General features: G+C 41.3%; 2 protein-coding genes across 2 annotated transcripts; both read right to left on the reverse strand.

Annotated features, from left to right (window-relative positions):
• Positions 1 to 4,491: 4,491 nt before the first annotated feature.
• On the reverse strand, positions 4,492 to 6,284 carry LOC139409637 (uncharacterized). Its single transcript, XM_071155058.1, has 4 exons — positions 6,169 to 6,284; positions 5,606 to 5,648; positions 5,118 to 5,168; positions 4,492 to 4,907 (listed from the first exon to the last, which is right to left on the reverse strand). The coding sequence occupies exons 1-4, from the start codon at positions 6,268 to 6,270 to the stop codon at positions 4,492 to 4,494; spliced, it is 612 nt and encodes a 203-aa protein (XP_071011159.1). The 5' UTR covers positions 6,271 to 6,284.
• Positions 6,285 to 8,619: 2,335 nt separating this feature from the next.
• LOC139408385 (purinergic receptor P2X, ligand-gated ion channel, 4a) lies at positions 8,620 to 26,088 on the reverse strand. Its single transcript, XM_071152188.1, has 12 exons — positions 25,425 to 26,088; positions 24,994 to 25,141; positions 24,506 to 24,577; positions 16,409 to 16,481; positions 13,628 to 13,724; positions 13,445 to 13,525; positions 11,868 to 12,009; positions 10,716 to 10,852; positions 10,456 to 10,549; positions 10,251 to 10,316; positions 9,979 to 10,074; positions 8,620 to 9,834 (listed from the first exon to the last, which is right to left on the reverse strand). The coding sequence occupies exons 1-12, from the start codon at positions 25,565 to 25,567 to the stop codon at positions 9,814 to 9,816; spliced, it is 1,170 nt and encodes a 389-aa protein (XP_071008289.1). The 5' UTR covers positions 25,568 to 26,088; the 3' UTR covers positions 8,620 to 9,813.
• Positions 26,089 to 27,979: the final 1,891 nt, after the last annotated feature.

The following is a 27,979-nucleotide window of genomic DNA, read 5'->3' on the forward strand; positions in this document are numbered from 1 at the left end:
AGCAATGCAGGTGTAGAAGCACGGAAACCCTAGACCCATTCCAATTTGCATACCACCCCAAGAGATCCACAGATGAGGAAGTCTCTATTGTACTCCACACTGCCCTTTCCCACCTGGACAAAAGGAACACCTATGTGAGAATGCTATTCATTGACTACAGCTCAGCGTTCTACACCACAGTGCCCCCAATGCTCATCAACAAGCTAAGGACCCTGGGACTAAACATCAACAGTGGTAAATCTGATCACTGACAACAACGAGACAGCCTACAGGGAGGAGGTCAGAGACCTGGCTGTGTGGAGCCAGGACAACAACCTCTCCCTCAACGTGATCAAGGCAAAGGAGATGATTGTGGACTACAGGAAAAAGAGGACCGAGCACACCCCCATTCTTCTCGACGGGGCTGCAGTGAAGCAGGTTGAGAGCTTCAAGTTCCTTGGTGTTCACATCACCAACAAACTAACATGGTCCAAGCACACCAAGATAGTCGTGAAGCGGGCACGACAAAACCTATTCCCCCTCAGGAGACTGAAAAGATTTGGTACGGGTCCTCAGATCCTCAAAAGGTTCTACAGCTGCACCATCTGGTTGCATCACTGCCTGGTATGGCAACTGCTCGGCCTCTGACAACAAGGCACTACAGAGGATAGTGCAAACGGCCCAGTACATCACTGGGGCCAAACTTCCTGCCATCCAGGACCTCAATACCAGGCGGTGTCAGAGGAAGGCAAATTGTCTAAGACTCCAGCCATCCTAGTCATAGACTGTTCTCTCGGCTACCACACAGCAAGCGGTACCAGAGCGCCAAGTCTAGGTCCAAGAGGCTACTAAACAGCTTGTACCCCCAAGCAATAAGACTCCTGAACATCTTGTCAAATGGCTACCCAGACTGTTTGCATTGACCACCCCTCCCCTCTCCACACCACTGCCACTCTGTTGTCATCTATGCATAGTCACTTTAATAAACTCTACCCACATGTACAAACTACCTCAACTAACCTGTGCCCCCACACATTGACTCTGTACCGGCACCCCCCTGTATATATTGTTATTTTTTACTGCTGCTTTTTAATTACTTGTTACTTTTATCTCTTATTCTTATTCTTAGAAACTGCACTGTTGGTTAGGGGTTCATAAGTAAGCATTTCACTGTAAGGTCTACTATACCTGTTGTATTCGGTGCATGTGACTAATAACATTTGATTTGATTTGAAAATGGTGTGCAAAAATAAAACAGCCAGAATGCAATACCATCAACCAACCACACCATGTCAGTTAAGTACCATAAATGAAACCTGTCAATTGGCATAATTGAAACTAAGACATGTTGAAACCTGAACTCAATAACATGAATTCAATGCTGATGAATTTTTTTGGGCAAAATTCACAAATAAAACAGGATATATTTTCCTACTCTGTTACATATGCACTATTAGAACCTGGGTGGTTTGAGCCCTGAATGCTGATTTGGCTGACAGCCGTGATATATTAAGCAATAAGACCCGAGGAGGTGTGATATATGGCCAATATACCATGGCTAAGGGCTGTTCTTGCGCACGACGCAACGCGGAGTGCCTGGATACAGCCCTTAGCCGTGGTATATTTGCCATATACCACACCCCCTCGGGCCTTACTGCTTAAGTATACCACAGGTATGACAAAACATATATTTTTACTGCTCTAATTAAGTTGGTAACCAGTTTATAATAGTAACAAGGCACCTCGGGGGTTTGTGGTATATGGCCAATATACCATGGTAAGAACAGCACTTAGCGGCGGTGTATTGGCCATTATACCACACCCCCTCGGGCCTTATCGCTTAAGTGTAAAACTGATGTTACAGTCAAAAAGAAGCATAACCTATGAAGGTGCTATGATGACGTTCTGTGGTCAGATCCATGGCACTTGTTGCAAGAAGGGTGTCCTGACAACATTCCCAACTCAGCCCATCATTTAGGGTGTATGATATGTATTAATACATGCAAATATATATACACTGCCGTTCAAAAGTTTGGGGTCACTTAGAAATGTCCTTGTTTTTGAAAGAAAAGCAAAACAATTGTCCATTAAAATAACATCAAACTGATCAGAAATACAGTGTACAGACATTGTTAATTTTGTAAATTACTATTGTAGCTGGAAACGGCTGATTTTTAATGGAATATCTACATAGGCGTACAGAGGCCCATTATCAGCAACCATCACTCCTGTGTTCCAATGGCAAGTTGTGTTAGTTAATCCAAGTTTATCATTTTAAAAGGCTAATTGATCATTAGAAAAACCCTTTTGCAATTATGTTAGCACAGCTGAAAACTGTGGTTCTGATTAAAGAAGCAATAAAACTGGCCTTCTTTAGACTAGTTGAGTGTCTGGAGCATCAGCATTCGTGGGTTCGAATACAGGCTCATGTAGATATTCAATTAAAAATCAGACGTTTCCAGCTACAATAGTCATTTAAAACATTAACAATGACTACACTGTATTTCTGATCAATTTGATGTTATTTTAATGGACACAAATTGTGCTTTTCTTTCAAAAACAAGGACATTTTTAAGTGACCCCAAACTTTTGAACGGTAGTGTATATACACACTGAACAAAGAAGTTTGGAACCACCAAGACTCTTCCTTGAGCTGGCCGCCTGGCCAAACTGAGCAATCGGAGAAGAAAGGCCTTGGTCAGGGAGGTGACCAAGAACCTGATGGAGAACCTTCCAGAAGGAAAACCATCTCTACACCACTCCATCAATCAGGCCTTTATGGTACAGTAAGTGGCCAGACGGAAGCCACTCCTCAGTAAAAGGCATGACAACCCGTATGGAGTTTGCCAAAAGGCAACTAAAGGACTCTCAGACCATGAGAAACAAGATTCTCTGGTTTGATGAAACCAAGATTGAACTCTTTGGCCTGAATGCCAAGTGTCACGTCTGAAGGAAACCTGGCACCATCCCTACGGTGAAACATGGTGGTGGCAGCATCATGCTGTGGGGAGGTTAATCCGCGGCATGGACTGGGAGACTAGTCAGGATCAAGGGAAAGATGAACGAATCAAAGTACTGAGAGATCCTTGATGAAAACCTGATCCAGAGCGCTCAGGACCTCAGACTGGGGCGAAGGTTCACCTTCCAACAGGACAATGACCATAAGCACACAGCCAAGACAACACAGGAGTGGCCCAGCCAGGGCCCATAGCACTCTCTCTCTCACATGTATTATATGTCAATCACTACTACACAACATTATAAGAATTGGTAAAAGATGGGTGTCAACAGAAGTTGTGTAGTGTGGTCAGGTACTTTATTTTTCTGCAACATTAATTTGTTGAGCATATAAAAATGTTACCTGATATAATATACAAAAGGCGTAGTAAGATTTTTTAGGCCAAATAAAATGCCTTTTTTTTTACTGTAGTCCTATTGAGATGCACCATGCTAGAACCCTTAACCGTGTAACTCTTTTGTCTTCAATCCAGACATTCAGATATTGTGAAGCCAAATCAGTCAGCCAAATTAAGAAGATGAAATGAGGTAATTGGCTGGTGGACATCCTTTACCCCCATCCTGCTTGCCCCCCCTTCTCTTGTCAGAAACCGTGTCCATGACTGTCACCACTGAGCCCACCTACAGTTTCTCCATCCCCTACAAAAGCATATAAACAAGCCAGCAGTGATGTGCAGACAGCTCATAAAATCACAGGGTTTGTTGTTTTAAGATTCTAATCTCTTATGGAAGGATACACGTCACGTCCTCTCTCCTCGTCTCCCTCTCAAAACCCATTGGAGGTCATAGGGTAGGGACCTCTGTTTTCTCATCCAATTAGTTTTGAGCAGGGGACCTGAGGTGTATACAATTGAGTCCTTCCTTAGGTCTCTGGTTTCATACAGGTAATTGCCAAAAATAAATGGAAACACTTCGAGTAAATGAGGGATACAAAGCATATTGAAAGCAGGTGCTTCCACACAGGTGTGGTTCCAGAGTTAAACAGCAATTAACATCGCATCATGTTTAGGGTCAAGTATAAAAATGCTGGGCAGGACATTCATTTGCCCATTATTTTGGCTACTATGTCTAAGCCCCAATAGGATGACAATGCCCCCAATCCACAGGGCACAAGTGGTCACTAAATGGTTTGATGACAATGAAAACAATGTAAACCATATGCCATGGCCATCTCATGTACCAAATCTCAACCCAATTTAACACTTGAGAGATTCTGGAGTGTTGTGTGAGATAGCGTTTTCCACCACCATCAACAAATAAAACAAATGATGGAATTTCATATGGCATCTCTCCAATAGGTCCAGACACGTGTAGAATATATGCCAAGGTACATTAAAACTGTTCTGGCCCAACACCCCAAATAAAACACTTTATGTTGGCGTTTCCTTTATTTTGGTAGTTACCTGTACATACCACCTTAATGGATACGTGTGGCATACAGACACTAACTCAAAAGGTATTAGACATTGGCCCTCTCCTCAGGCTCCAGTTTGGCTAGTCAGAGCATCTAATGATAGTAATGAAGGTAGAGACTGGTCTGCTCTCATAATCAACCCACTGCCTGTGGCTTGCCATCACAGACAGTCTATTCTCCGGCTCCATCCGCAAAAGGACAGAGAAACTCAATGGGGCGTCTTGCTCCTCTTCCAGCAACTGCCGCGTGTCAAAGGCACTGGCAAACTGGTCCGTACGCTCCTGGTAGGTGAAATCCAGCCGTAGCATTAGGTCCCTGGTGTCATTCCCTGCTGGCAGCTTAAAGGTGGCTTGGACAAAGACCACATACCAGCCTGCCATGGTCACCTGGATGTGGGTCCTGTTCTTGGTCAGGAACATGCTGCCAATCTCCTTCCCCTCCTCTTCCCACTCCAGCTCACCAAATATCTGTTTGGTCTGTTTTGTGGGGTGAGAGGCTGTTGGGAACCAAACAATAGAGACAGCAAGGTCAACAAACGGAAGTAAAAAAATTACTAAAACAATCAAACGGTCTGGGTCAAACAACAACATCCAAGGTAAGTAGAAAAGGGTAAGTAAAGAACATCTGTATTTATATTTTCCTTTTTTAGTTACTTATGAACTGACGCAGTAGGCCTATCAACAATGCAAAGTAATGGCTGGGTCACCTTTAAGGAACAAACTGGAATTGGAGGAGGGACTGAGAAATTTCCCCAAGTCTGTGGGACATGGAAGATGGTTTTTGTTTAAATTTTTCACAACAACAAAAGACACAAACATGCTCACTCAAAATATATTGTTATTCTAATGCCAATGAGGCTTCATCAAGCTTCCAAAGTATGGGTCATTCCCTAAACTTGAATACTGCAAACAGGTGCATTCACAAAATCTCACACAATCATCAATTGTCACACCCCCACAGTATGATGTAAATATACGCAATCACGCACACACACAAACACTTCCTGCCTTAGTGTGGGGGTGCAGTTTCCTGTAACTCCAGGCTCAGTAATAAACATGTTAAGTGTCAGAGAGGAATGCTGTAGCATCGTTTTGACAAGAAAATATCTGTGCCTTCATACAAAAATTATGGTTGTCTTTTTAAATGGCTGTATATATGTCTAACTTTCATTTCCATCCACAGAATGAAGCTTACCATGAATTAGACCTCCACCAGCTCCTGACGGTGATTCAACCGGCTAAAATTAAAAACAGGAAAACCAATTTAACATCCTCTCATGTACCGTTACACCTCAAATAATATAACAATTATAACCTAAATAGGAAAACATGTTGATGGAATATATTGTAGACAATTCTCAATGTTTTCCATTATTTATTTAAAGTGTAAAGTTTGAATCAAACTAATCTTTTGATTTTGCTGTTTTGGCAAATAGGCTATATAGAACCCTAATCATTTTAACAGATCTGTGCTCAAATACAGCTTTGTATGTCTTGAGTCTGACTCTGGGCTTTGAGATGTTAAAAATAGTTCTCACCTCAAAGCCCAGTCAGGCTTAAGACATGCAGTAACAAAGCTATTTTCTTTTCAGACTGAGCAAAAACAGTAAACTATCCAGCACTAGAGAAGTAACTACATAGAGTAGATACTGTAATACTTATAACCCACTGTCCTCTAATTGAAAATTAATTCAAATAAATATCCGTTCCATGTTGGAAGTATATGGTCTGTACAGCATTACTCAGCATATAATTTACCTTAGCAGAATAAATCCAGATCAAACACGCTGCATTGACAATCAATGCTGCAAGGACAACCCCGGCAAGTCGAAAGCCTGTGAGACAAGTGTCTTGTGCCATCCCCTCCAGCCAGGCTTTTGCAGAACTGTTGATGTGACTGGAAATGAACCAGTTGTGATCAGGTCTCTGACTTTAAGCTGCTATAGGATTTCCTATTCTGTGTTGGGGATTCCAGTAAAAGAGAGAACTGACGCATGAGGGGGGCGTGTTGCAAGTGTGATCATGTCAAATGCATGGGGGGGGGGGGCTGACTCGTATTTTTTTTATTAATTATGTATTATTTTTTAGTCTTGCGCAATCTGATTGGGTGGGCCTGGCAGGGTCTGTGTCCACCCAGGCATATGCCCCTGGGTGTCTCCAATGCTTCCCACATCTAAGTTGGCTGGATGTCCTTTGGGTGGTGGACCATTGTTGATACACACAGGAAACTGTTCAGCGTGAAAACCCCAGCAGTGTTGCTGTTCTTCACACAAACCAGTGTGCCTGGCACCTACTACCATCCCCTGTTCAAAGACACTTAAATATTTTGTCTTGCCCATTCACCCCCTGAATGGTACACATACACACTCCATGTCTCAAGGCTTAAAAATCCTTCTTTAACCTGTCTCCTCCCCTTCATCTACACTGATTGAAGTGGATTCAACAAGTGACATCAATAAGGGATCATAGCTTTCACTTGGTCAATCTATGTCATGGAAAGAGTGATTTTAATGTTTGTATACTCTGTGCAGACCATGCCTTCAGGGTTGTTCGTGGAACATTTTTCTGGTGAACAATATTTGTTAAAGTTGCCAATGTGGTTAACCCTCATCCCATCAAGAGAATAAGGTCATAACATATCAGTGTCTAAATCTATGTATGACCTGACAGGTGTGGGTGTAAGCAAACACTTGCATCGTACATGTTATTGTTGGAAGACCGTCACAATGAAGTGACTCATATTGGTCACAACAACCATGTCAACTTTCCCCTCTGGAAGGAATCTATAAAAAGTAACCCACCAACTAAGCCCTTTCTTAAGTAACCCATCGTGGTTTTCCACTTGCTTTTTCCTTAAGTACTCTATAACAGTAGTGATGTCAATAAGCCCGTTCCTGTGATTATTTAAATAATAAACATGAATTTATAACATGCAGGAAGTTACTTAGTGGTTATGAGGCTCTAACCACACAAAACAGTAGATGGGTGGGCTTTGCCAGGAAATAAGATAATGGGGTTAAATGCATTTACACATACAGTGCCTTCGGAAAGTATTCAGATCCCTTGACTTTTTGCACATTTTGTTATGTTACAGCCTTATTCTAAAATGGATTAAGTTGTTTTTTTCCGCTCATCAATCCACACACACAATACCCCATAATGACAAGCAAAAACTGGTTGAGAAATGTTTGCTAATTTATTGAAAATTAAAAATTGAAATATGACATTTACATAAGTATTCAGACCCCTTAATCAGTACTATGTTGAAGCACCTTTGGCAGTGATTACAGCACTGAGTCTTCTTGAGTATGACGCTATAAGCTTGGCACACCTGTATTCTCACGCTCTGTCAGGTTGGATGGGGAGCGTTGCTGCACAGCTATTTTCAGGTCACTCCAGAGATGTTCGGTCAGGTTCAAGTCCAGGCTCTGTCCGGGCCACTTAAGGACATTCAGAGACCTGTCCTGAAGCCACTCCTGCGTTGTCTTGGCTGTGTGCATCTTTGCCTTGATCCTGACTAGCCTCCCAGTCGCTGCCACTGAAAAACATCCCACAGCATAATGATGCTGCTGCCACCACCATGCTTCACCATAGGGATGGACACTTGGCATTCAGGCCAAATAGTTCAATCTTGGTTTCATCAGACAAGAGAATCTTATTTCTCATTCTCTGAGTCTTTAGGTACATTTTGGCAAACTCCAAGTGAGGGGTGGTTTTCCCCAGATCTTCCCCAGATCTGTGCCTCGACACAATCCTGTCTCAGAGCTCCTACGGACAATTCCTTCGACCTCATGGCTTGGTTTATGCACTGTGGGACCTTATATAGACAGGTGTGTGCCTTTCCAAATCATGTCCAATCAATTGAATTTACAACAGGTGGACTCCAATGAAGTTGTAGAAACATCTCAAGGATGATCAATGGAAACAGGATAGACCGGAGTTCAATTTCCAGTCTCATAGCAAAGGGTCTGAATACTTATGTAAATAAGGTATATGTTTGTGTTAAATAAATATACAAAAATGTCTAAAAACCTGTTTTTGCCTCGTCATTATACGGTATTGTGTGTAGATTCTGTAGACACACAAGAATGTAACGTAACAAAATGTGTGAAAAGTCAAGGGGTCTGAATACTTTCCGAAGGCACTGTATAACACAACCACTCAATGACTGAAATAATACTATAGGCTACACCAAGGCAGAAACAAGAGTTATAGAAAAATTTACAATGTTTATTAAAGTACAACACAGGTGCACCTGAATGTCCTCAAATAAAGAGGATTGTTATTTGCACTGGGCCTTCACAGCAAGCAGTGAAAATGTTCTCATTAGCTAGGTTTCCATCCAATTGGCGACAGATTTTCATGCGAATATTGAAAAATCCACAAAAGCAATATGCGCATTTTCCCACCAGAGGTGTTTTCATCAAATTGACTTGTTGCAGATGAAAGGTTGTGTGTGATGACGGAGAACACATAATACCTTCTGTGGATATATTTCCATGTACCGAATTAAAAAAATAAGTTAAATGGGTTTCCATCACATTTTCAACTCTACTGATGGTTTTCTCACAAACATTTTGGCCTTATATAGAGAGTGTGTCCACCATATGCACGCTGTTGGCTAGAGCTCACATTTAGCCTACATGATAACATTATTATGAACAAAAGAACAAAAAATATATATTTGTCAAAATGGCAGCCAAGCATCGATGATCATGTCACCAGAATAAGACCCTCAATATTTATTGGAAAGAAGCATCAAGTTCATCACCGTGCACTTTCACCTCCCTGTGAAGTTCATCGTAACTTATTTCATCTGTAGCCTAATAAATTGCATGCTTTCCCAATGAGTCATAGTGAGAGGGCCACACAACATGTAATCGTGTGACTTCAAGTTTACTTTTATATGATGGTTATTATATCAATATTTGAGCATAAAGGCGTTTTCACAGATGTTTCTCGTATAATTGATTTTACAGACACAAAAATATCCCACTTTGTCTAGCGTATTTTGTTTTGGCAACATTTGGAACATTTACAAAAACATTTTCCGTTACCATTAGGCCTGTCATTATGTTTTTTATCCAACATGTAATTTATGCATAAAAGGGTTGGATGGAGACCTAGTTAATGAGTGAATGTGATGATTCTCGGAGTTGATCAGAGTCAGAGTTGATTTAATAAAATAGAATGACACACCAAATGTTCCGTCCCTACAGCTCTGAATGGTTTGCCGAAACAAGACATTTTCAGGATCGTTAGCGAGTTGCAAGCCTGTGGAAGACTGTAGTATGTGGATCATGAAAAGAGTGCTGGAATCCATCCAGAAAAATGCAGTTTCACATTTCCATCTTGATGTGCTGTCTACACAGTTGTTTCTGCTCAACATGATTTGTTGTGGCTTTATGGTGTTTCATTTGAAAGCTTAAAAACAGAAAATGTATATTATAAGGGGATTGAAAAAACAGGACTATAATCAAGTATGATGACTTTTGGCCAAAAGGGCTGAACAGGTACAATTAACAGTATTGAACAGGTCATTCTTAAATTAGAAAAACTATTACTCACCAATTGAAAGTCATCAACATAAGAGTATTTCTCTTCGTTATAGATGTTTTTTTTCGTCATGCATGTCAGCACAATCCAATCACAAACAACAGTCACCTTCAAAGAGTATAAACTTGCAATTATTATAAATAAACAATCGTATGCAACGGACCATGTTCTAGTGATACCATCTATAAACCCTTTATAAAGGGTAACATTTTACCCATTTAACATATGTATACTGTTGCCATAACGACAACACATACAGCATGTGATAGAAGTACTATATTTACCAAGCCAAGGAGGGCAAGACCAGCACCAACATTCAGCAGTGTTGGCACTATGTTAAATTTTCCAGCCTGAAGCAGAGACATTTAACCAGTTTAACTAGAATACCAGGATTTTATAACTATAACACCATTTCATTCATTATTTTATGACATTAAAATAATCATATCAAAGTTAAAAATGGCTTAGATTGTTTCTATGAAAGCTCACCTGACCAAAAACCATGACATCAAAACGTATTCCGAATCCTTTGATTAATGTCCTTGTCTCTTCATTGTTACCATTTTTGTAATATTTGGCAAATCTGTGGGAAAAGAAAGGCACACAGAGTGTTGCCAAAAATCGTCTTAAAAAACAAATGGACATTAATATTTACACTACCTATGGTTGTAATAATTTGGGGTCAGCGATAAATCTGATAAATCTATCGATGTGGTTGTAGTCTAAAAACTAAAGTTCAACCCCTATACCTGAAGTTGTATCCAGGCGCCACATTGTTTACTGGGTCCTTGTTGTCCAGGCGACGGAAGGTGTACCTAGGCACACACCAGCTGCTTGGCATGTCCAGATCACATTCCCAACGGATCTGGACACCCATAACCCCACCCTAGACAAAGACAATCAATGTAGATAAGGAGTATACAGTTTACATGGATTTTACAAATGAAAACCAGCTGAGACATAAGATGCTATGATGCATGTTAGATAACTCCACATGCATCAAAATGCCATAAGATATATCATGACATTTTTACTAATATACACTGAGTATACCAAACAGTAGGTACACCTTCCTAATACTGATTTGCAACCCCCCCCCCCCCTTTTTTTCCCACAACACAGTCTCAATTCGTCGGTGCAAGTACTCTACAAAAAGCATGTGGAAAGCATTGCGCAGGGATGTTGGCCCATGTTGACTCCAATGCTTCCCACAGTTGTGTCAAGTTGGCTGGATGTCCTTTGGGTGTTGTACCATTCTTGACACACACGGGAAACTGTTGAGTGTGAAAAACCCAGCAGCGCTGCAGTTGTTGACAGAAACCGCCGTGCCTGGCATCTACTACCAAACCACATTCAAAGGCACTTCAATATTTTGTCTTGCCCATTCATCATATTAATGGTACACATACACAATCCATCTATCAATTGTCTCAAGGCTTAAAAATCCTTCTTTAACCTTTCTCCTCCTCTTCATCTACACTGATTGAAGTGGATTTAACAAGTGACATCAATAAGGGTTCAAAGCTTTCACCTGGATTCACCTGGTCAGTCTGTCATGGAAAGAGCAGGTGTTCTTGATGTACACTCAGTGTAGACCATGCCTTTAGGGTAGTTTGCAGAAAAATATTCTGGTGAACAATATTTGTCAAAGTTGAATCATGTGGTTAACCCTCATCCCATCAAGAGAATACGGTCATGACATATCAGGGTCTAAATCTACGTATGACCTGACAGGTGTGGATGTAAGCAAACACTTGCATCGTACATGTTATGGGAAGCCGTTTTTTAGGCTGAAAGACAGTAAGTAACAATGTTCTTAATGTTTTGTCTACTCAGTGTATATCCCCATTTTACCAAATGTTAAATAACTTGGGAGTTTTTAAAAAGAAGCAGGTACTTACATGGACAGCCATGGTCTGAAAGTCCTCATTGGCCTCTGTGACCATGTCTTTGAGTCTGAAGATCGGGCAGTCTGGGTCAGTGATGCGATTGAATACACATTGTTCCAAGTAGGTCTTGTTGACATAGGGTAAGATATTCCTTCTGTATAACAGACAAAAATATCATAGTTATAGTGTTACATGCAGTTGTTCTGACTGCAATTCTACATTGTTTATTACTGGATGGCCCAATGCAACAAATCTTGGTATTGCTTTATTTGGATAGTCCATCTGTAGATCCTCTACAGACTATCAGTAACATTTCAACTACACTATATATACAGAAGTATGTGCACACCCCTTCAAATTAGTGGATTCGGCTATTTCAGCCACACCCGTTTATGACAGGTGTATAAAATTGAGCGCACAGCCATACAATCTCTGTTGGCATTAGAATTGCCTTACTGAAGAGCTCAGTGACTTTCAATGTGGCACAGTCATAGGATGACACCTTTCCGACAAGTCAGTTGGGCAGATTTCTGCCCTGCTAGAGCTGTAAGTGCTGTTATTGTGAAGTGGAAATGTCTAGGAGCAACAAGGACTCAGCCGTGAAGTGGTAGGCCACACAAGAACACAGAACGGGACTGCCGAGTGCTGGAGCACGCAGCGCGCTAAAATCGTCTGTCCTCGATTGCAACACTCTCTACCAAACTGCGTCAGGAAGTACTGTTCGTAGGGAGATTCATGAAATGGGCTTCCATGGTCGAACAGCCACACACAAGCACCATTGGACTCTGGCGCAGTGGAAGCATGTTTTCTGGAGTGATGAATCACGCTTCACCATCTGTCAGTCTGACAGACGAATCTGGGTGTGGCGGATGCCAGGAGAACGCTATCTGCCCCAATGCATAATGGTAACTGTACAGTTGGGTGGATGAGGAATGATGGTCTGTTTTTTTTTTGTGTGTTTTTTTTTCATGGTTCGGGCTAGGTCCCTTAGTTCCAGTGAAGGGAAATCTCATCGCTACAGCATACAATGACATTCTTGACGATTTTGTGTTCCTACTTTGTGGCAACAGTTCGGGGAAGGCCCTTTCCTGTTTCAGCATGCACACAGCAAGGTACATACAGAAATTTGTCGAGATTGGTGTGGAAGAACTTGACTGGCCTGCACAGAGCCCTGGCCTCAACCCCATTGAAAACCTTTGGGATGAATTGGAATGATTGGGGGACCAACTCCATATTCATGCACAGGATTTTGGAATGAGATGTTTGACGAGCAGGTGTCCACATACTTTTGGTCATGTAGTGCATCTACTTAGCCTAACCCTAAACTTAACCCTTATCCTAACTTTAACCCTCACACTTATTCTAAACCTAAACTTAGCCCTTATCCTAACTTTAACCCTCACACTTATTCTAAACCTAAAATTAACCCTTATCCTAACTTTAACCCTCACACTTATTCTAAACCTAACCATAACCTTAGCAAGCAGTTAATTATCCAGAATATGCAAATAAAATGTGACCCAAATCTTAAATGGAATTTAGCTCGTAACATATTTATCAAGTCAAAGAAATGTAAAACCTTGACTTACTTATTGAAGTTGAATTTGGGGTACCGGATGCTGTTCTTTATAAGCACTGTGAAGTTCTCTGCATCTGCCAACATTGGAGGACTAAAGAAAATTATATTGTGAAATTATTCAAACATTCTATATGGATTATGTAAAATGAAAGCAAATACAACCTTTTCCACCTTGGTACTCAATAGTTCTTACTTGGGAGGTTCCTTATCTAACTCCAGCGGGCACCAAGCCAGAACCTCACATGTCTTATCCACAGCTGAGTACTTCACACATTTCCCAGTCTGAACACCTGAGGGGAGACAGTCACTTTAAAGGAGAACGTCAGTGAAAAACAATAATGTGGCTCTCATTCTACAAGTAAGTGGTAGACTGTCTTTAAATCTAATTAACACATTGAGAGCTTGGGACTATAAGGTTCTATCTGCAAAAATATGACTGAGATAATTGGCTTTACATTTCCAATGTTGTCAGCAATTTGTATAATGTATTATTTTGAACTTAACCTGAATTGGGGTATTTAGAGTACTATATATAGTTGAATTCGGAAGTTTACATACACCTTAGCCAAATAAATTAAACACAGTTGTTCACAATTTCTAGTAAAAAAATCCCTGGTCCCTAGTCAGTTAGGATCACCACTTTATTTCAAGAATGTGAAATGTCAGAATAATAGTAGAGAGAATTACTTATTTCAGCTTTTATTTCTTTCATCACATTCCCAGTGGGTCAGAAGTTTACATACACTTGGTAGAATTGCCTTTAAATTGTTTAACTTGGGACAAGCGTTTCGGGTAGCCTTCCACAAGCTTCCCACAGTAAGTTGGGTGAATTTTGGCCCATTTCTCCTGACAGGTGGGTGGGATGACCTGAAATATTCTGCTTTTACAAAATGTAATGCTGTTTTTTTGCTTTTTAAAGGCACAGTCAACTTAGTGTATGTAAACTTCTGACCCACTGGAATTGTGATACAGTGAATTAATTATAAGTGAAATAATCTGTCTGGTAACAAATGTTGGAAAAATTAATTGTGTCATGCACAAAGTAGATGTCCTAACCAACTTGCCAAACTTTAGTTTGTTAACAAGAAATTTGTGGAGTGGTTGAAAAACTAGTTTTAATGACTCCAACCTAAGTGTATATAAACTTCCGACTTCAACTGTAGGTAGAGAACATTGAACAGAACAAGGCTATGTCCCCCCAAAATTGTTTTAAAAAAAATGCAGATAGAACCTTACAGTGCCTTCAGAAGGTATTCACACCCCTTTACTTTTTCCACATTTTGTTGTTTTACAGCCTGAATTTAAAATGTATTAAATTGAGATTTGGTGTCACTGGCCAACACACAATACCCCATAATGGCAAAGTGGAATTATGTTTTTAGAAATGTAATTTTAAATGAAAAGCTGAAATATATTCAGTCAAAAAGTATTCAACCCCTTTGTTATGGCAAGTCTAAATAAGTTCAAGAGAAAAATGTGCTTAATAAGTCACATAATAAGTTACATGGACTCTGTGTGCAATAATAGTGTTTAATAATGATTTTTGAATGACTACCTCATCTCGGTACCTCACACATACAATTATCTGTAAGGTCCCTCAGTCGAGCAGTGAATTTCAAACACAGATTCAACCACAAAGATCAGGGAGGTTTCCCAATGTCTAGCAAAGAAGGACACGTATTGGCCGGTAAAAAAAAAAGCGTACATTGAATATCCCTTTGAGCATGGTGAAGGTATTAATTACCCTTTGGGAGGTGTATCAATACATCAAATCACTACAAAGATACAGGCGTCCTTCCTAACAGTTACAGAGTTTAATGGCTGTGATAGAAGAAAATTGGCACTAAAGTAAAACTGCAAAAAAATGTGGCAAATAAATTAACTTTATGTTCTGAAAAGAAAGCATTATGTTTGGGGCAAATCACATCAATGAGTACCACTCTTCATATTTTCAAGCATGGTGGTGGCTGCATCATGTTATGGGTATGCTTGTCATGGGCAAGGACTAGGGAGTTTTACTAAGCACAGGCTAAATCCTAGAGGAAAACCTGGTTCTGTCTGCTTTCTAACAGACACTGGGAGACAAATTAATTTCACCAGGACAATAATCTAAAACAGTGTTTCCCCAACCCTGGTCCTTGAGTACCCCGAACAGTACACAGTTTTGTTGTAGCCCTAAAACACAAGGCCAAATGTACACTGGAGTTGCTTACCAAGACATTGAATGTATGGCCTAGTTACAGTGTTGACTTAAATCAGCTTGAAAATGTATGGCAAGACTTGAAACTGGCTGTCGAGCAATGATCAACAACCAACTCGACAGAGCTTAAATAATGTGTGCAAAGCTCTTAGAGAGACTTACCCAAGAAGACTTACAGTTGTAATCACTGCCAAAGGTGATTCTAACATTTATTGACTCAGGGGTGTGAATACTTATGTAAATGAGATATTTCTGTATTTCATTTTCTATAAATTTGCAAAAACGACTAAAACATGTTTTCACTTTGTCATTATGGGGTATTGTGTGTAGATGGGTGATTTTTTTATGTAACACATCAAAATGTGGAATAAGTCAAGGGGTATGAATACTTTCTGAAGGCACTGTAGTACCAAGCTCTCAACATATGACATGGTACTGTAATGATTATTGAATGGTAATGCTCAGTTGGTAGATCATGGCACTTGCAATGCCAGGGTTGTGGGTTCGATTCCCACGGGACCAGTATGAAAAAAGTATGAACATGTATGCAGTCATTACTGTAAAGTTGCTCTGGATAAGAGCGTCTGCTAAATTACTAAAATGTCAAATGTAATGCTACCCTCTAGTGACAACACAAGGCCTTTTTCTTTTACAGAAATCCTTATAGTCTACATCTCAAACGTAGAACAAGGATTAGATCATAATATATGATAACTCAGATATAGAAATGGATCAATGACGATTTTCCCAATGTCAAAATCTTAATATCCTTACCATTGCCTCGGGTATCACGTGAGCCAGCCTTGCAGTCCCTGTCTGAGGTGCAGTCAAAACCAGTTTTTGGGACCTGAACGCATGACAGCATGAGTGTCATTTTTTAAAGCTTAAAAATACATCTTAGACACAGTACAGAACTTCAACCTCTATGAGAACCAAAAACGGGTCCCCTAAAAATGTTTTCCAGAAATGACCTCAATGGACAGAAAGGGGTACACCTCCCTAGACCCAAGAACAAAAGCATGTTTTCCTAAAACAGGATGTGTGATTTAATGAGACACAACATAAAGCTAATAATACATTGCTTATGTATATAAATCATACAGCCAATTTTCTAAGAAAAATTTGACGTAAAACATTTGCAAATAGATTTTTATAGTGTATCTTTAACTTGTCTATCATGCACATGACTCGAGGGCTGGACTTCATCCAATAGAAAGCATTAGTAATGGTGTCTTTTTGTAGGCACTAATGGAGGCTTACTCGTTGGCCAAAACCTATAGATTCTGACCGGTCAGATAGCGAACAACAATGACAAGAAGCTGAGGAATCGTAGGTGGCTTGTTTCAGCTCGTGGGTATCTTATTATTTATACCATGTCTTGTTATGGTGTTTTTATTTATGTCCAGACCCGGTGTCAGAACCAAATCAGTTGGACGGGCATTTGATTTCCAAAGGTGGGCCCGTTTCCATTTCACGGGACCTCCTATGTGTGCACACACTTTTTACATGAGTGTTATAGTAAAGTCCATAGGCAGCTCATGAGTGTTATAGTAAAGTCCATAGGCAGCTCATGAGTGTTATAGTAAAGCCCATAGGCAGCTCATGAGTGTTATAGTTAAAGCCCATAGGCAGCTCATGAGTGTTATAGTAAAGCCCATAGGCAGCTCATGAGTGTTATAGTTAAAGCCCATAGGCAGCTCATGAGTGTTATAGTAAAGCCCATAGGCAGCTCATGAGTGTTATAGTTAAAGCCCATAGGCAGCTCATGAGTGTTATAGTAAAGCCCATAGGCAGCTCATGAGTGTTATAGTAAAGCCCATAGGCAGCTCATGAGTGTTATAGTAAAGCCCATAGGCAGATCATGAGTGTTATAGTTAAAGTCCATAGGCAGCTCATGAGTGTTATAGTAAAGCCCATAGGCAGCTCATGAGTGTTATAGTAAAGCCCATAGGCAGCTCATGAGTGTTATAGTAAAGCCCATAGGCAGCTCATGAGTGTTATAGTAAAGCCCATAGGCAGCTCATGAGTGTTATAGTAAAGCCCATAGGCAGCTCATGAGTGTTATAGTAAAGCCCATAGGCAGCTCATGAGTGTTATAGTAAAGCCCATAGGCAGCTCATGAGTGTTATAGTTAAAGTCCATAGGCAGCTCATGAGTGTTATAGTAAAGCCCATAGGCAGCTCATGAGTGTTATAGTAAAGCCCATAGGCAGCTCATGAGTGTTATAGTAAAGCCCATAGGCAGCTCATGAGTGTTATAGTTAAAGCCCATAGGCAGCTCATGAGTGTTATAGTAAAGCCCATAGGCAGCTCATGAGTGTTATAGTAAAGTCCATAGGCAGCTCATGAGTGTTATAGTAAAGCCCATAGGCAGCTCATGAGTGTTATAGTTAAAGCCCATAGGCAGCTCATGAGTGTTATAGTAAAGCCCATAGGCAGCTCATGAGTGTTATAGTAAAGCCCATAGGCAGCTCATGAGTGTTATAGTAAAGCCCATAGGCAGCTCATGAGTGTTATAGTAAAGCCCATAGGCAGATCATGAGTGTTATAGTTAAAGTCCATAGGCAGCTCATGAGTGTTATAGTAAAGCCCATAGGCAGCTCATGAGTGTTATAGTAAAGCCCATAGGCAGCTCATGAGTGTTATAGTAAAGCCCATAGGCAGCTCATGAGTGTTATAGTAAAGCCCATAGGCAGCTCATGAGTGTTGTAGTAAAGCCCATAGGCAGCTCATGAGTGTTATAGTAAAGCCCATAGGCAGCTCATGAGTGTTATAGTAAAGCCCATAGGCAGCTCATGAGTGTTATAGTTAAAGTCCATAGGCAGCTCATGAGTGTTATAGTCAAGCCCATAGGCAGCTCATGAGTGTTATAGTAAAGTCCATAGGCAGCTCATGAGTGTTATAGTAAAGCCCATAGTCAGCTCATGAGTGTTATAGTAAAGTCCATAGGCAGCTCATGAGTGTTATAGTAAAGCCCATAGGCAGCTCATGAGTGTTATAGTAAAGCCCATAGGCAGCTCATGAGTGTTATAGTAAAGCCCGAAGGCAGCTCATGAGTGTTATAGTAAAGCCCGAAGGCAGCTCATTAGTTTTGGGTCGATGGTGGAAGTGGTTGATGAGTTCGAATTAAGCAGCGTGTTGAGTAAATTTGGTAAAGACGAATGTTCTGAATGGACAATAGTAGTGTCGAAAACTGGAACAAAAAGTTAATTGTCTAAAATTACAGTGGAGGATACGTGTTGTGGCGTACAGCAGGTCAGCCACCAGGGAGAGACTCGTCGAGGCCTGGTGACAGACGGAGTATACATCACGAGGCGATGGCTCCCTCTGCTGGACGTGCCAGGTCCTGAAGCAGGAAGTGGAGGCTATGCTGAAGATGGGGGTCGTTGAAGAGTCCCACAGTGCATGGTGCAGCCCCATCGTGTTGTTGCCCAAACCGGACGGTAGCCTGCGCTTCTGTAATGATTTCCGGGGTGTGAACAAAATCAGCTTGTTCGACGCCTACCCCATGCCTAGGGTGGACGAGCTCATCAACCGATTGGGAAAGGCCTGGTACATCAGCACTCTTGACCTGACCAAAGGATATTGTCAGGTACCGTTGGCAGCCTCCTCCGGGGAGAAGACGGCGTTGTCGACACCGGACGGATTATATCAGTACTGGGTGCTCCCGTTCGGTCTCCACAGAGCCCCGCCCACATTTCAGCGCCTGATGGACAAAGTACTTCGACCCCACCAGCAGTACGCAGCGGCCTATTTTGGATGATTTCATCATCCACAGCCAAGGTTGGGAAGTGCTCAGGCAAGCCAGCGAACCCCAAGAAATGCAAAGTTGCGTTGGAGGAGGTGGAGTACCTTGGGTATTTGATCGGATGGGGGAACGTCAAGCCCCAGGAGAGGAAGGTTCACGTGGTACTTGACTGGCCCATTCCACGCACCAAGACACAGGTCAAGTCCTTCCTGGAACTGGCAGGATACTCTAGCCGGTTTATCCCCAACTTTGTGGCTATAGCTTCCCCCCTCACCGATCTTACCAGGGCCCGCCTCCCGAAAACAGTGAAATGGACGGGCGAGACAGAAGCGGCGTTCAGGCACCTGAAGGAAGTGCTGTGCTCCCATCCGATTCTCGTAACGCCTGATTTCCAGGTGCCGATGTTGGTCCAGACGGATGCATATGACATGGGACTAGGGGCCATTCTGTCCCAGATGCACGATGTGGAAGAGCACCCCCTCATGTACATAAGCCAAAAGCTGATACTCAGAGAGAAAAAGTACTCTATTGTTGAGAGTGTCTACCGGTGAAGTGGGTGCTAGACACCCTCCAGTATTACCTGCTAGGTACCCACGTCACCCTGGTTACAGACCAGGGGAAGGGGCACAAACGATCGGGTCACCAGGTGGTTCTTGTCCCTTCAACGCTTCTCCTTTTCTGTTGTGTACAGGTCAGGGGCGAAGCATGGAAACACACTGTACAGGTCAGGGGTGAAGCATGGAAACACACTGTACAGGTCAGGGGCGAAGCATGGAAACACACTGTACAGGTCAGCGGCGAAGCATGGAAACGCACTGTACAGGTCAGCGGCGAAGCATGGAAACACACTGTACAGGTCAGCGGCGAAGCATGGAAACACACTGTACAGGTCAGCGGCGAAGCATGGAAACGCGAATGCCCTATTGAGAAGGGAGACATACGTCGCACTGATGACAGCCCCCTCCCTGACAGAGCTAAGGGGGGGTGGAGTACAGCAGGTCAGCCACCAGGGAGACTCGTCGAGGCCTGGTGACAGACGGGGTCTACATCACGAGGCGATGGCTCACTCTGCTGGACGTGCCAGGTCTCGATGGGCTCTCCGGCCAGGACTAATTGAGGCTGATTGTGGTTTGAGAGTAATCAAGGGCTGATTTCTCACCAGCTGGACGAGTCCCACAAAGCTGCTAGAAGGGCAGCACACGGGAGAAGGGACTGGGAGAAGGGACTGGGGGAAAAAAGGTTACTCCCGTATAGTTGGGGACGGTACGAGAGATAAAAGTAGAGAGCTCAGTTTTTGTTCCCCACAGGATACAGCAAGACCCGGAGCCCAGAAGACGGTATCCCGGAGAGGGTCTCATATGGGAGACCTACTCTTTTCTTTTGGTTTGTTATTCAAATAAACACCCTTGAAACCGGGCTAATCCTACACTGTCCGTGTCTGATCTGTGTAAACGTTTTGACCAAACCCCCTGGTCTGCCACAGTGTGTAAATTATAATGAATCGCTTCTTGTTGGGAAGCGGTTGTTGAGTAACTGAGGCTTGGTGAAAGAGCAAAATATGATGTTGGAAAAACTAATTAAATACGGAGGAACTACAGTATCATTCACAATGGATGTTAAAAACAGACTTTGTTGACTTGTGTGAGGCGAAGAAAAAATGTGTGGTGTATGTGGTGAGTTAAGACAATCAGAAATAAGATATATGCAATGCATTCTGGAGACTCACCATGTCTTCGCCACACCCCCTCCCCTTCTTCTTGATGCAATATTTTAAATTATGCTCAAGACACGTTATCTTCACACGCTTTTCACAGACAGCCACAACTCAAATCAGCTAGACCTATTCAGCTAGACCTATTGCCCAGCGCACTCCCCAAATAGAGGATTCCTAAACACACTTGTGATTTGAAATTATCCACAGCTATTTATTTTTTTAAAGAAGGTAATGATTGATGAGTCTTTCTGTTGGCGCACGTCTTGGCCATCATCGACTCAGTGGGTTTTGTCCAACATGTCTCCGGACCTACACTACAGGTCAAAAGTTTTAGAACACCTACTCATTCAAGGGAATTTCTTTATTTTTACTATTTTCTACATTGTAGAATAATAGTGAAGACATAAAAACTATAAAATAACACATACGGACGAATGTAGTAACCAAAAAAAGTATTAAACAAATCAAAACATATATTTGAGATTCTTCAAATAGCCACCCTTAGATCTTATCTGTCGGGAAAGATGTCAGTTCATCACTGTGGATGGTTTGTACTCTGACAACTTGACTGTAAGTTTCAGTGTTCCTTAAGGTTCTGTTATAGGACCACTATTGTTTGTATAATATATTCTACCTCTTGGTGATGTCATTCAGAAACACAATGTCAACTTTCACTGCTATGCGGAGGACACATCTGTACATTTCGATGAAACATGGTGAAGCCCCAAAATTGCGCTGGAAGCCTGTGTTTCAGACATAAAGAAGTGGGTGGCGGCAAATATTTTACTTTTAAACTCAGTCAAAACAGAGATGCTATTTCTAGGTCCCAAAAAACAAAAATATCTGCTGTCGGATCTGAAAATGAATCTTGATGGTTATACAGTCATCTCAGATAAAAAACTGTGAAGAACCTTGGCGTTACTTTGGACCTCTCTCTTTTTATGATCATAAGCTTTACTGTCTGGTTACCCGGATAAAGCACTAAATAAAACTTCAGTTAGTGCTAAACACGGCTGCTAGAATCTTGACTAGGACCAAAAAAAATTATCATATTACTCCAGTGCTAGCCTCTCTACACTGGCTTCCTGTTAAGGCTAGGGCTGATTTCAAGGTTTTACTGTTAACTTACAAAGCATTACATGGGCTTGTGCCTACAGTACCTATCTCTCCAATTTGGTCCTGCCATACATACCTAAAGGTATGAGACTACTGTCACAAGACGCAGGCCTCCTTATTGTCCCTCAAATTTCTAAACAAACAGCTGGAGGCAGGGCTTTCTCCTATATAGCTACATTTTCATGGAATGGTCTGCCTATCCATGTGAGAGATGCATGTGAGAGACGCAGACTCTGTCTTGACCTTTAAGTCTTTCCTTATATTTTGTTGTTGTGCTTTTTCCCCTTTTTCTCACCAATTTCGTGATATCCAATTGGTAGTTACAGTCTTGTCCCATTGCTGCAACTCCCCTACAGACTCGGGAGAGGCAAAAGTCGAGAGCCATGCATCCTCCGAAACACGACCCTGCCAAGCCGCACTGCTTCTTGACACACTGCTCGCTTAACCCGGAAGCCAGCCGCATCAGGAATACATGGCCTGATGACTCCTGGTTGTGCCCAGTCCACTTGGTTGTGCTGCTGCTCCAGTTTCAACAGTTCTGCCAACGACTATGGAACCCTGACCTGTTAACTGGACATGCTATCTTGTCCCATTAATTTCTCCCATAAGAATGGCCAACGAACCAGAGGTAGAAAATGAAAATTGAAAAAAAATCAATTTTCTAGGACTAAAAGCTGTCCAGCAAAATTACAAGACAATAAAACAATATTGAGTAATGACTAGCTGCTATGAAAACCTTAGGAATGCATACTGTTAGCCAAATAGAGGCTTTCTGTTATCCAAGTCACACATAAAAATGTTGGCTTTAGCCATTGTCCTTGAAAATATCCATTCCGGGTGCACACAGGCACAAGCACTCAGACATTCTCACTTCCCCAAAGTCATTGGATAACTTATCCTAGATCCCCAAAGTCAATTAGAAACTACATTCTTATAGCGCATCTTTAACTTCTCTATCATGCACATGACTTGAGGGTTGGACTTCATCCAATAGAGAGCAATAGTAATGGCGTCTTTTTGTAGGCACTAAACGGAGGCTTACTCCGCTATGGCTCGTTGACCAAAGTATATAGACGAATTGGCTGACCAACATCATGACAATGAAGGCACACATCGATGTGGCCCGGAAGGCGTGTATTGTTATGATTCTGAACGGTCACATAGCTAGCAACAATGACAAGAAGCTGCCATGTGGGGAATAGTAGGTGTCTCGTTTCAGCTCATTGTATCTTGTTATTGATACCATGTCTTGTTTTGAGACATTTTGACTGACGTCATGTCTATGCTAATATGGCTAAAATTGGCTAGCTAGCTAACCAACAACTGTAATTAAGTATTTGAGAGACAAAAAGTGCTCATTGTACAAATTAATTTAGGTTTTCAATAAACATTTGGACATGAAATATAGTTTACATGTTGTCGAAATTCTAAGCCAACCCTGTCTATTTTGCCCCATAGTTGTGCACGTGTCGGTTTAGTTGCTAAACAACCAACCAGTCTATTGGGAAATTAATGGGTTTTTGTAGGATTTGGGGATAGGACACCGAAAATAAAGTCTATGGTAAACACAGGCTAGGAGATCTTATATTTTTTGTTCTATGAGATGATCTTAATCAACTAACACCGCTTTTTGTGCTTATTTTGAAGCGTTGAATCAAAATAAGCACAAAGCACATAAAGGCTTCAAAATTCATGAAGGTCATGTTAACTGACTGATATTATCTCATAGAACAAAACATATAAGATCTACTAAGCCTGTGTTAACCTCAGACCTTATTTTCTCTGTTAATCCCAAAACCCATTCTTTCCACATTCATTTCCCCCAAAAGGAACGGCCAACAAACCTGAGTTAGAAAATGCAAAAAAATGTATAATAATTTAGGACTACAAGCTGTCGAGCTCTATTACAAGACAATAAAACAATAGTGAGTTGCAATAAAATCCTTTAGGAATGCATACTGTTAGCCAAATAGAGTCCTTCAGTTATCTAAGTCACACACATACATTTAGGCTTCAGCCATTGTCTTTGAAAATATCCATTCCGTCTGCACACAGGCACAAGCACTCAGACATTCTCACTTCCCCAAAGTCATTGTACAACTTATCCTAGATGTTGTAATAAAATTGAAGTTTTAAATCAAAATGTATAAAGTAGAGCCTTTTCCATTAACATTAACGTATCTTCAGGTGGATGGGATATTCAGTATGTTAGATAGGCCGTCATTGTAAATAAGAATTTGTTCTTAACTGACTTGCCTAGTTAAATAAAGGTTCAATTTTAAAAAATGTCTTACCTCTGGACAGTGCGACTGAGTTTGGTTCAGAGTGATGAGCAGGTTCGTCAACACAAAGAAAGAGTTCTCCTCCTGCCACAAATCAAAAAACTAATTACTTCTCTCAAACATACAATCATCAATGGGTTTGGCCTATTCACATGGCTTTTGCTTGAAATAAAGTTAGTAGGACACAGTTGTTTCATCTCTGACACACATTCCATGTTTTAGTCTGAGCAGCGGTATACCACTCCCAATGGATTTTCTATTTTCTTTTTGTACAAGGTCACCCCAACTGACCCAAAAGCCCAAATGTGCACAAAGCTAAAGTGAAACAAGCAGGAACCATAAATCACCACTGTGCCAGTGAAGTTGAGGTCACACCCACCATGATGGGTGTCAGTCAGCCTGGCATCAGGTGACTGGGGGAAGTAAGGGTCCCCGTATTTGGTGGTGGTGATTGCAATAGATCAGGCCTATACCTCATCTTCTATACGTATGGGTGATACCTGTGGTGGGATGACATAGTCTGCCACATCCCAGATTCGCAGGCCCAGGTCAGAAGTGTTGGTCAGGGCGATGCCCTTCACCTTGGTCGTGACTGAGCTGAGGACTGCATCCGTGTCCTGGTAGCCTTTGTTCAGCACACAGACATACCTGCATAGGTGTGCAAGGGGGATGCAAAGAGGTGGTCAATGCATTATGGGCTTACCTTTATTCCCAGGTCCATGGGGCTTAAAAGTATAACATGGGGTGAATCACAGAGATATGTATTTTTTAAATATAAAATATATGAAAATAAATGAAATATTGCCCAAAACATATTGTGGCTATGATGGCAGTATAGGAAGGGGTACTGACGAAACCACTTTGTTTGATTAGTAAACATAGGTCAATATGAAATTGTTAGAATGTCATGTGGTCTTTATGCAACACTTACCCGATCACATATGCAATCACTAAAGCCTGCGTTATTCTGTTGAGGGTTCCAACCTTGAAGCTCCTAATTACAAGAATTTTCGGTGTTGAATATTCGAAAAAACATTGACAGATGGACGCACAACATCCCCTCGTTTTCATCATGTTTGCTGCCTCCGAAAAAAAGGGATTAAAAACGCTATTTTGTATCCTCTTAAAAAAACGAGATAGCCCGACCGGTTTAAGGATATCTTCCCTGTATGTCACGGGTTTTCGAAAAAACAACAGGCAAATTAAACAACTTTCACGGTCCGTACTACCCGGGATCCTTGGGACGTCCCGAACCCCAGTGAAGTTGAAATGTAAAATGGTTGAGGGTTATGCTTAGGTAGCCTAAAGGTTGTGGTTAGGGTAAGGGCTTATGGTTAAAGTAAGGGTTTAGTGTAGGGAAGTCCCAAGGATCCCGGACAGCACTAACCGAACTTTAACCCCACTGTAATTTCCTTGTCTTCCGCACACGTTTAGATTGAAGCGGTTCCTTTTTTATTTCCCAATAATGAAACAAGCTACTTTGAGCTGACGCATAATTTTTCATATTTAGACCTACCACCTAGTATGGCAAATGAGTTCACAGAGCAGTACAAGCAGAGAGTTCATTCGTTTTTTTAATACTCTGGTAAAAGTCCGACCTTTGGTACCTTTTGCCAAACTGTTGGTGGCAGGGGCGCCACTTTGGTTTCAGAAGTGGGGGGCACATAACCTGGCGGGGGGTCCTCCTACCGAATTTTTGGGGCCATCTAAAGCTAATTTCCTGCCTTTTTACACAGGCCAATATGCCATCTCTATTTAGAATAAAAAGTAAGCAAAAATGCCCACAGTCATCAAGCTAGGTAGGAGATTGTTATTAAATATGTTTAAGTGGTTAATAAGACTGAACTAGATCAGAGGTAATTCAATAATATGTGTTGCTGTGTTGCACCTTTAACCAATAGCCTAACAAATGAACAACTCTTGAACAAAAAAAATACTTTTGCATGTCTTTATTGAGACAACATCTATATCAAATTTCAGCCAGACCGACCAGCCAGCTCGAGCTGCCTGCACACCCGACCCCCACCAGTCTAGTCAATACCTCAACTCTCTCCCAACACAATTTCCTTCCCAGTTTACACCTTAAATGTTTTTAATTCCCAAGGGAAAGGTTTGGAAACAAAAAAATAAACAAAAAACCCATACACCTAAAATATACATTATCACAAAGAAACATCAAATTCTCAATATAATTAATCTCATAATAGTACTGTAGAGCCATTTTTAATTGCACACAATATTGCTGGGTCGCCCCATCCTGTCCCTAGGGGTCCACCACCCTGTAGCACCTCACTCAGATTTAGGATCTTAGTGAAACATTCAATATTGGTTTTGGGTGTGTTAGGCCAAGGCCAGAGCATCAACCCACAGGACAGCAGACCCCCAAGGCCAAGAATGAGCAGCCAAGCCTCTAGGGATTGCCTACATAGGTATCTCCCCCAATGAGGGCATGTTTTCAATACAAGTTTCTTATTCCATATAAGGCAACCAGACCCTATGAAAGTTGCCCGGTATACATTTAATCTTGTAATAAATCAAATCTAGTAATAAATAACTTGACATTGTGGGAGGAAAACCAACCTTACAACTAATGGCAATGCATTTCTTAGCAGCTATAAATAATTGGTTACACAGTTTCTTCAGATAACAGTCTCCACTATCAACATTTCCAAGTAAACTGAAACAGGGAGAAGGGATAATCTATAGACATGCTGAGATTAAAGAACATACTCTTTGCCAGAATTCAGCCAGCCTTCACAAGAACATTAACATATGCAAATATGTCACATTTTGTGTTTTACACCTCCAGCAGAGGAATTACATTTCTGAGTGCATGTAATTCAGTTTCATTGACATATAGTACATTCTATGGATGGCCTTAAACTACAGGGATTTATTTCTGAGATAATATGAACATGACTGGTGTCGTGGCTTGACTTTAAGATTAATTTGAAGACTGTTATTTATCTAATGACCTAACTATGTTTAATTGTTACCCGATTAAATTAATAATGTAACAATTAACTCATTAGGATCTAGGGCACCACGAAAGCGGTTCTAGAGTTACCATCTCCCAAATTAAATCCTGAAAGGTCTTTACCTATCACATTCATAAACAGTCAACTTATTAATCATAACCTGCAAAAACCAAAGCCTTACTTATGATTCAGTACTACACAAATTGGTTTAATGATTTATTTACTAACTAATTAAATGGGAACACAGGATAAAAAAAACACACTTTGCATCGGTTATTGACTAGAGACTTAATACGCTAAAACAGGTCCCTAGCGGAATGACAACAACATGGCTGCTTGTTAAAGAAGAGATGGAGAGGGAGAGAGAGAGGGACAGAGACACTTAACATTGTTACATTCAGAAACTACTCGCACTTACAGTAACCATATACTTTGCACACAAACCGCCGCCCACGTTTTTGAGTAAGAAATTCATGTATTTACGTGAAATGCCTGGGTTAGCCAGGGT

This window comes from Oncorhynchus clarkii, chromosome 5, assembly GCF_045791955.1.
Source record: "Oncorhynchus clarkii lewisi isolate Uvic-CL-2024 chromosome 5, UVic_Ocla_1.0, whole genome shotgun sequence".
In the NCBI taxonomy this organism is placed as follows: Eukaryota; Metazoa; Chordata; class Actinopteri; order Salmoniformes; family Salmonidae; genus Oncorhynchus; species Oncorhynchus clarkii.

Coding starts and splice junctions, on each gene's coding strand:
- LOC139409637 (XM_071155058.1), bottom strand. CDS start 6,270: ATGGCACAAGACACTTGTCTCACAGGCTTTCGACTTGCCGGGGTTGTC. Junction 5,649..6,168: donor TCTGGATTTATTCTGCTAAG/GTAAATTATATG, acceptor TTTTAATTTTAG/CCGGTTGAATCACCGTCAGG. Junction 5,169..5,605: donor TGGTGGAGGTCTAATTCATG/GTAAGCTTCATT, acceptor CATGTCCCACAG/ACTTGGGGAAATTTCTCAGT.
- LOC139408385 (XM_071152188.1), bottom strand. CDS start 25,567: ATGATGAAAACGAGGGGATGTTGTGCGTCCATCTGTCAATGTTTTTTC. Junction 24,578..24,993: donor ACTATGTCATCCCACCACAG/GTATCACCCATA, acceptor GATTTGTGGCAG/GAGGAGAACTCTTTCTTTGT. Junction 10,550..10,715: donor GCGCCTGGATACAACTTCAG/GTATAGGGGTTG, acceptor CTTTTCCCACAG/ATTTGCCAAATATTACAAAA.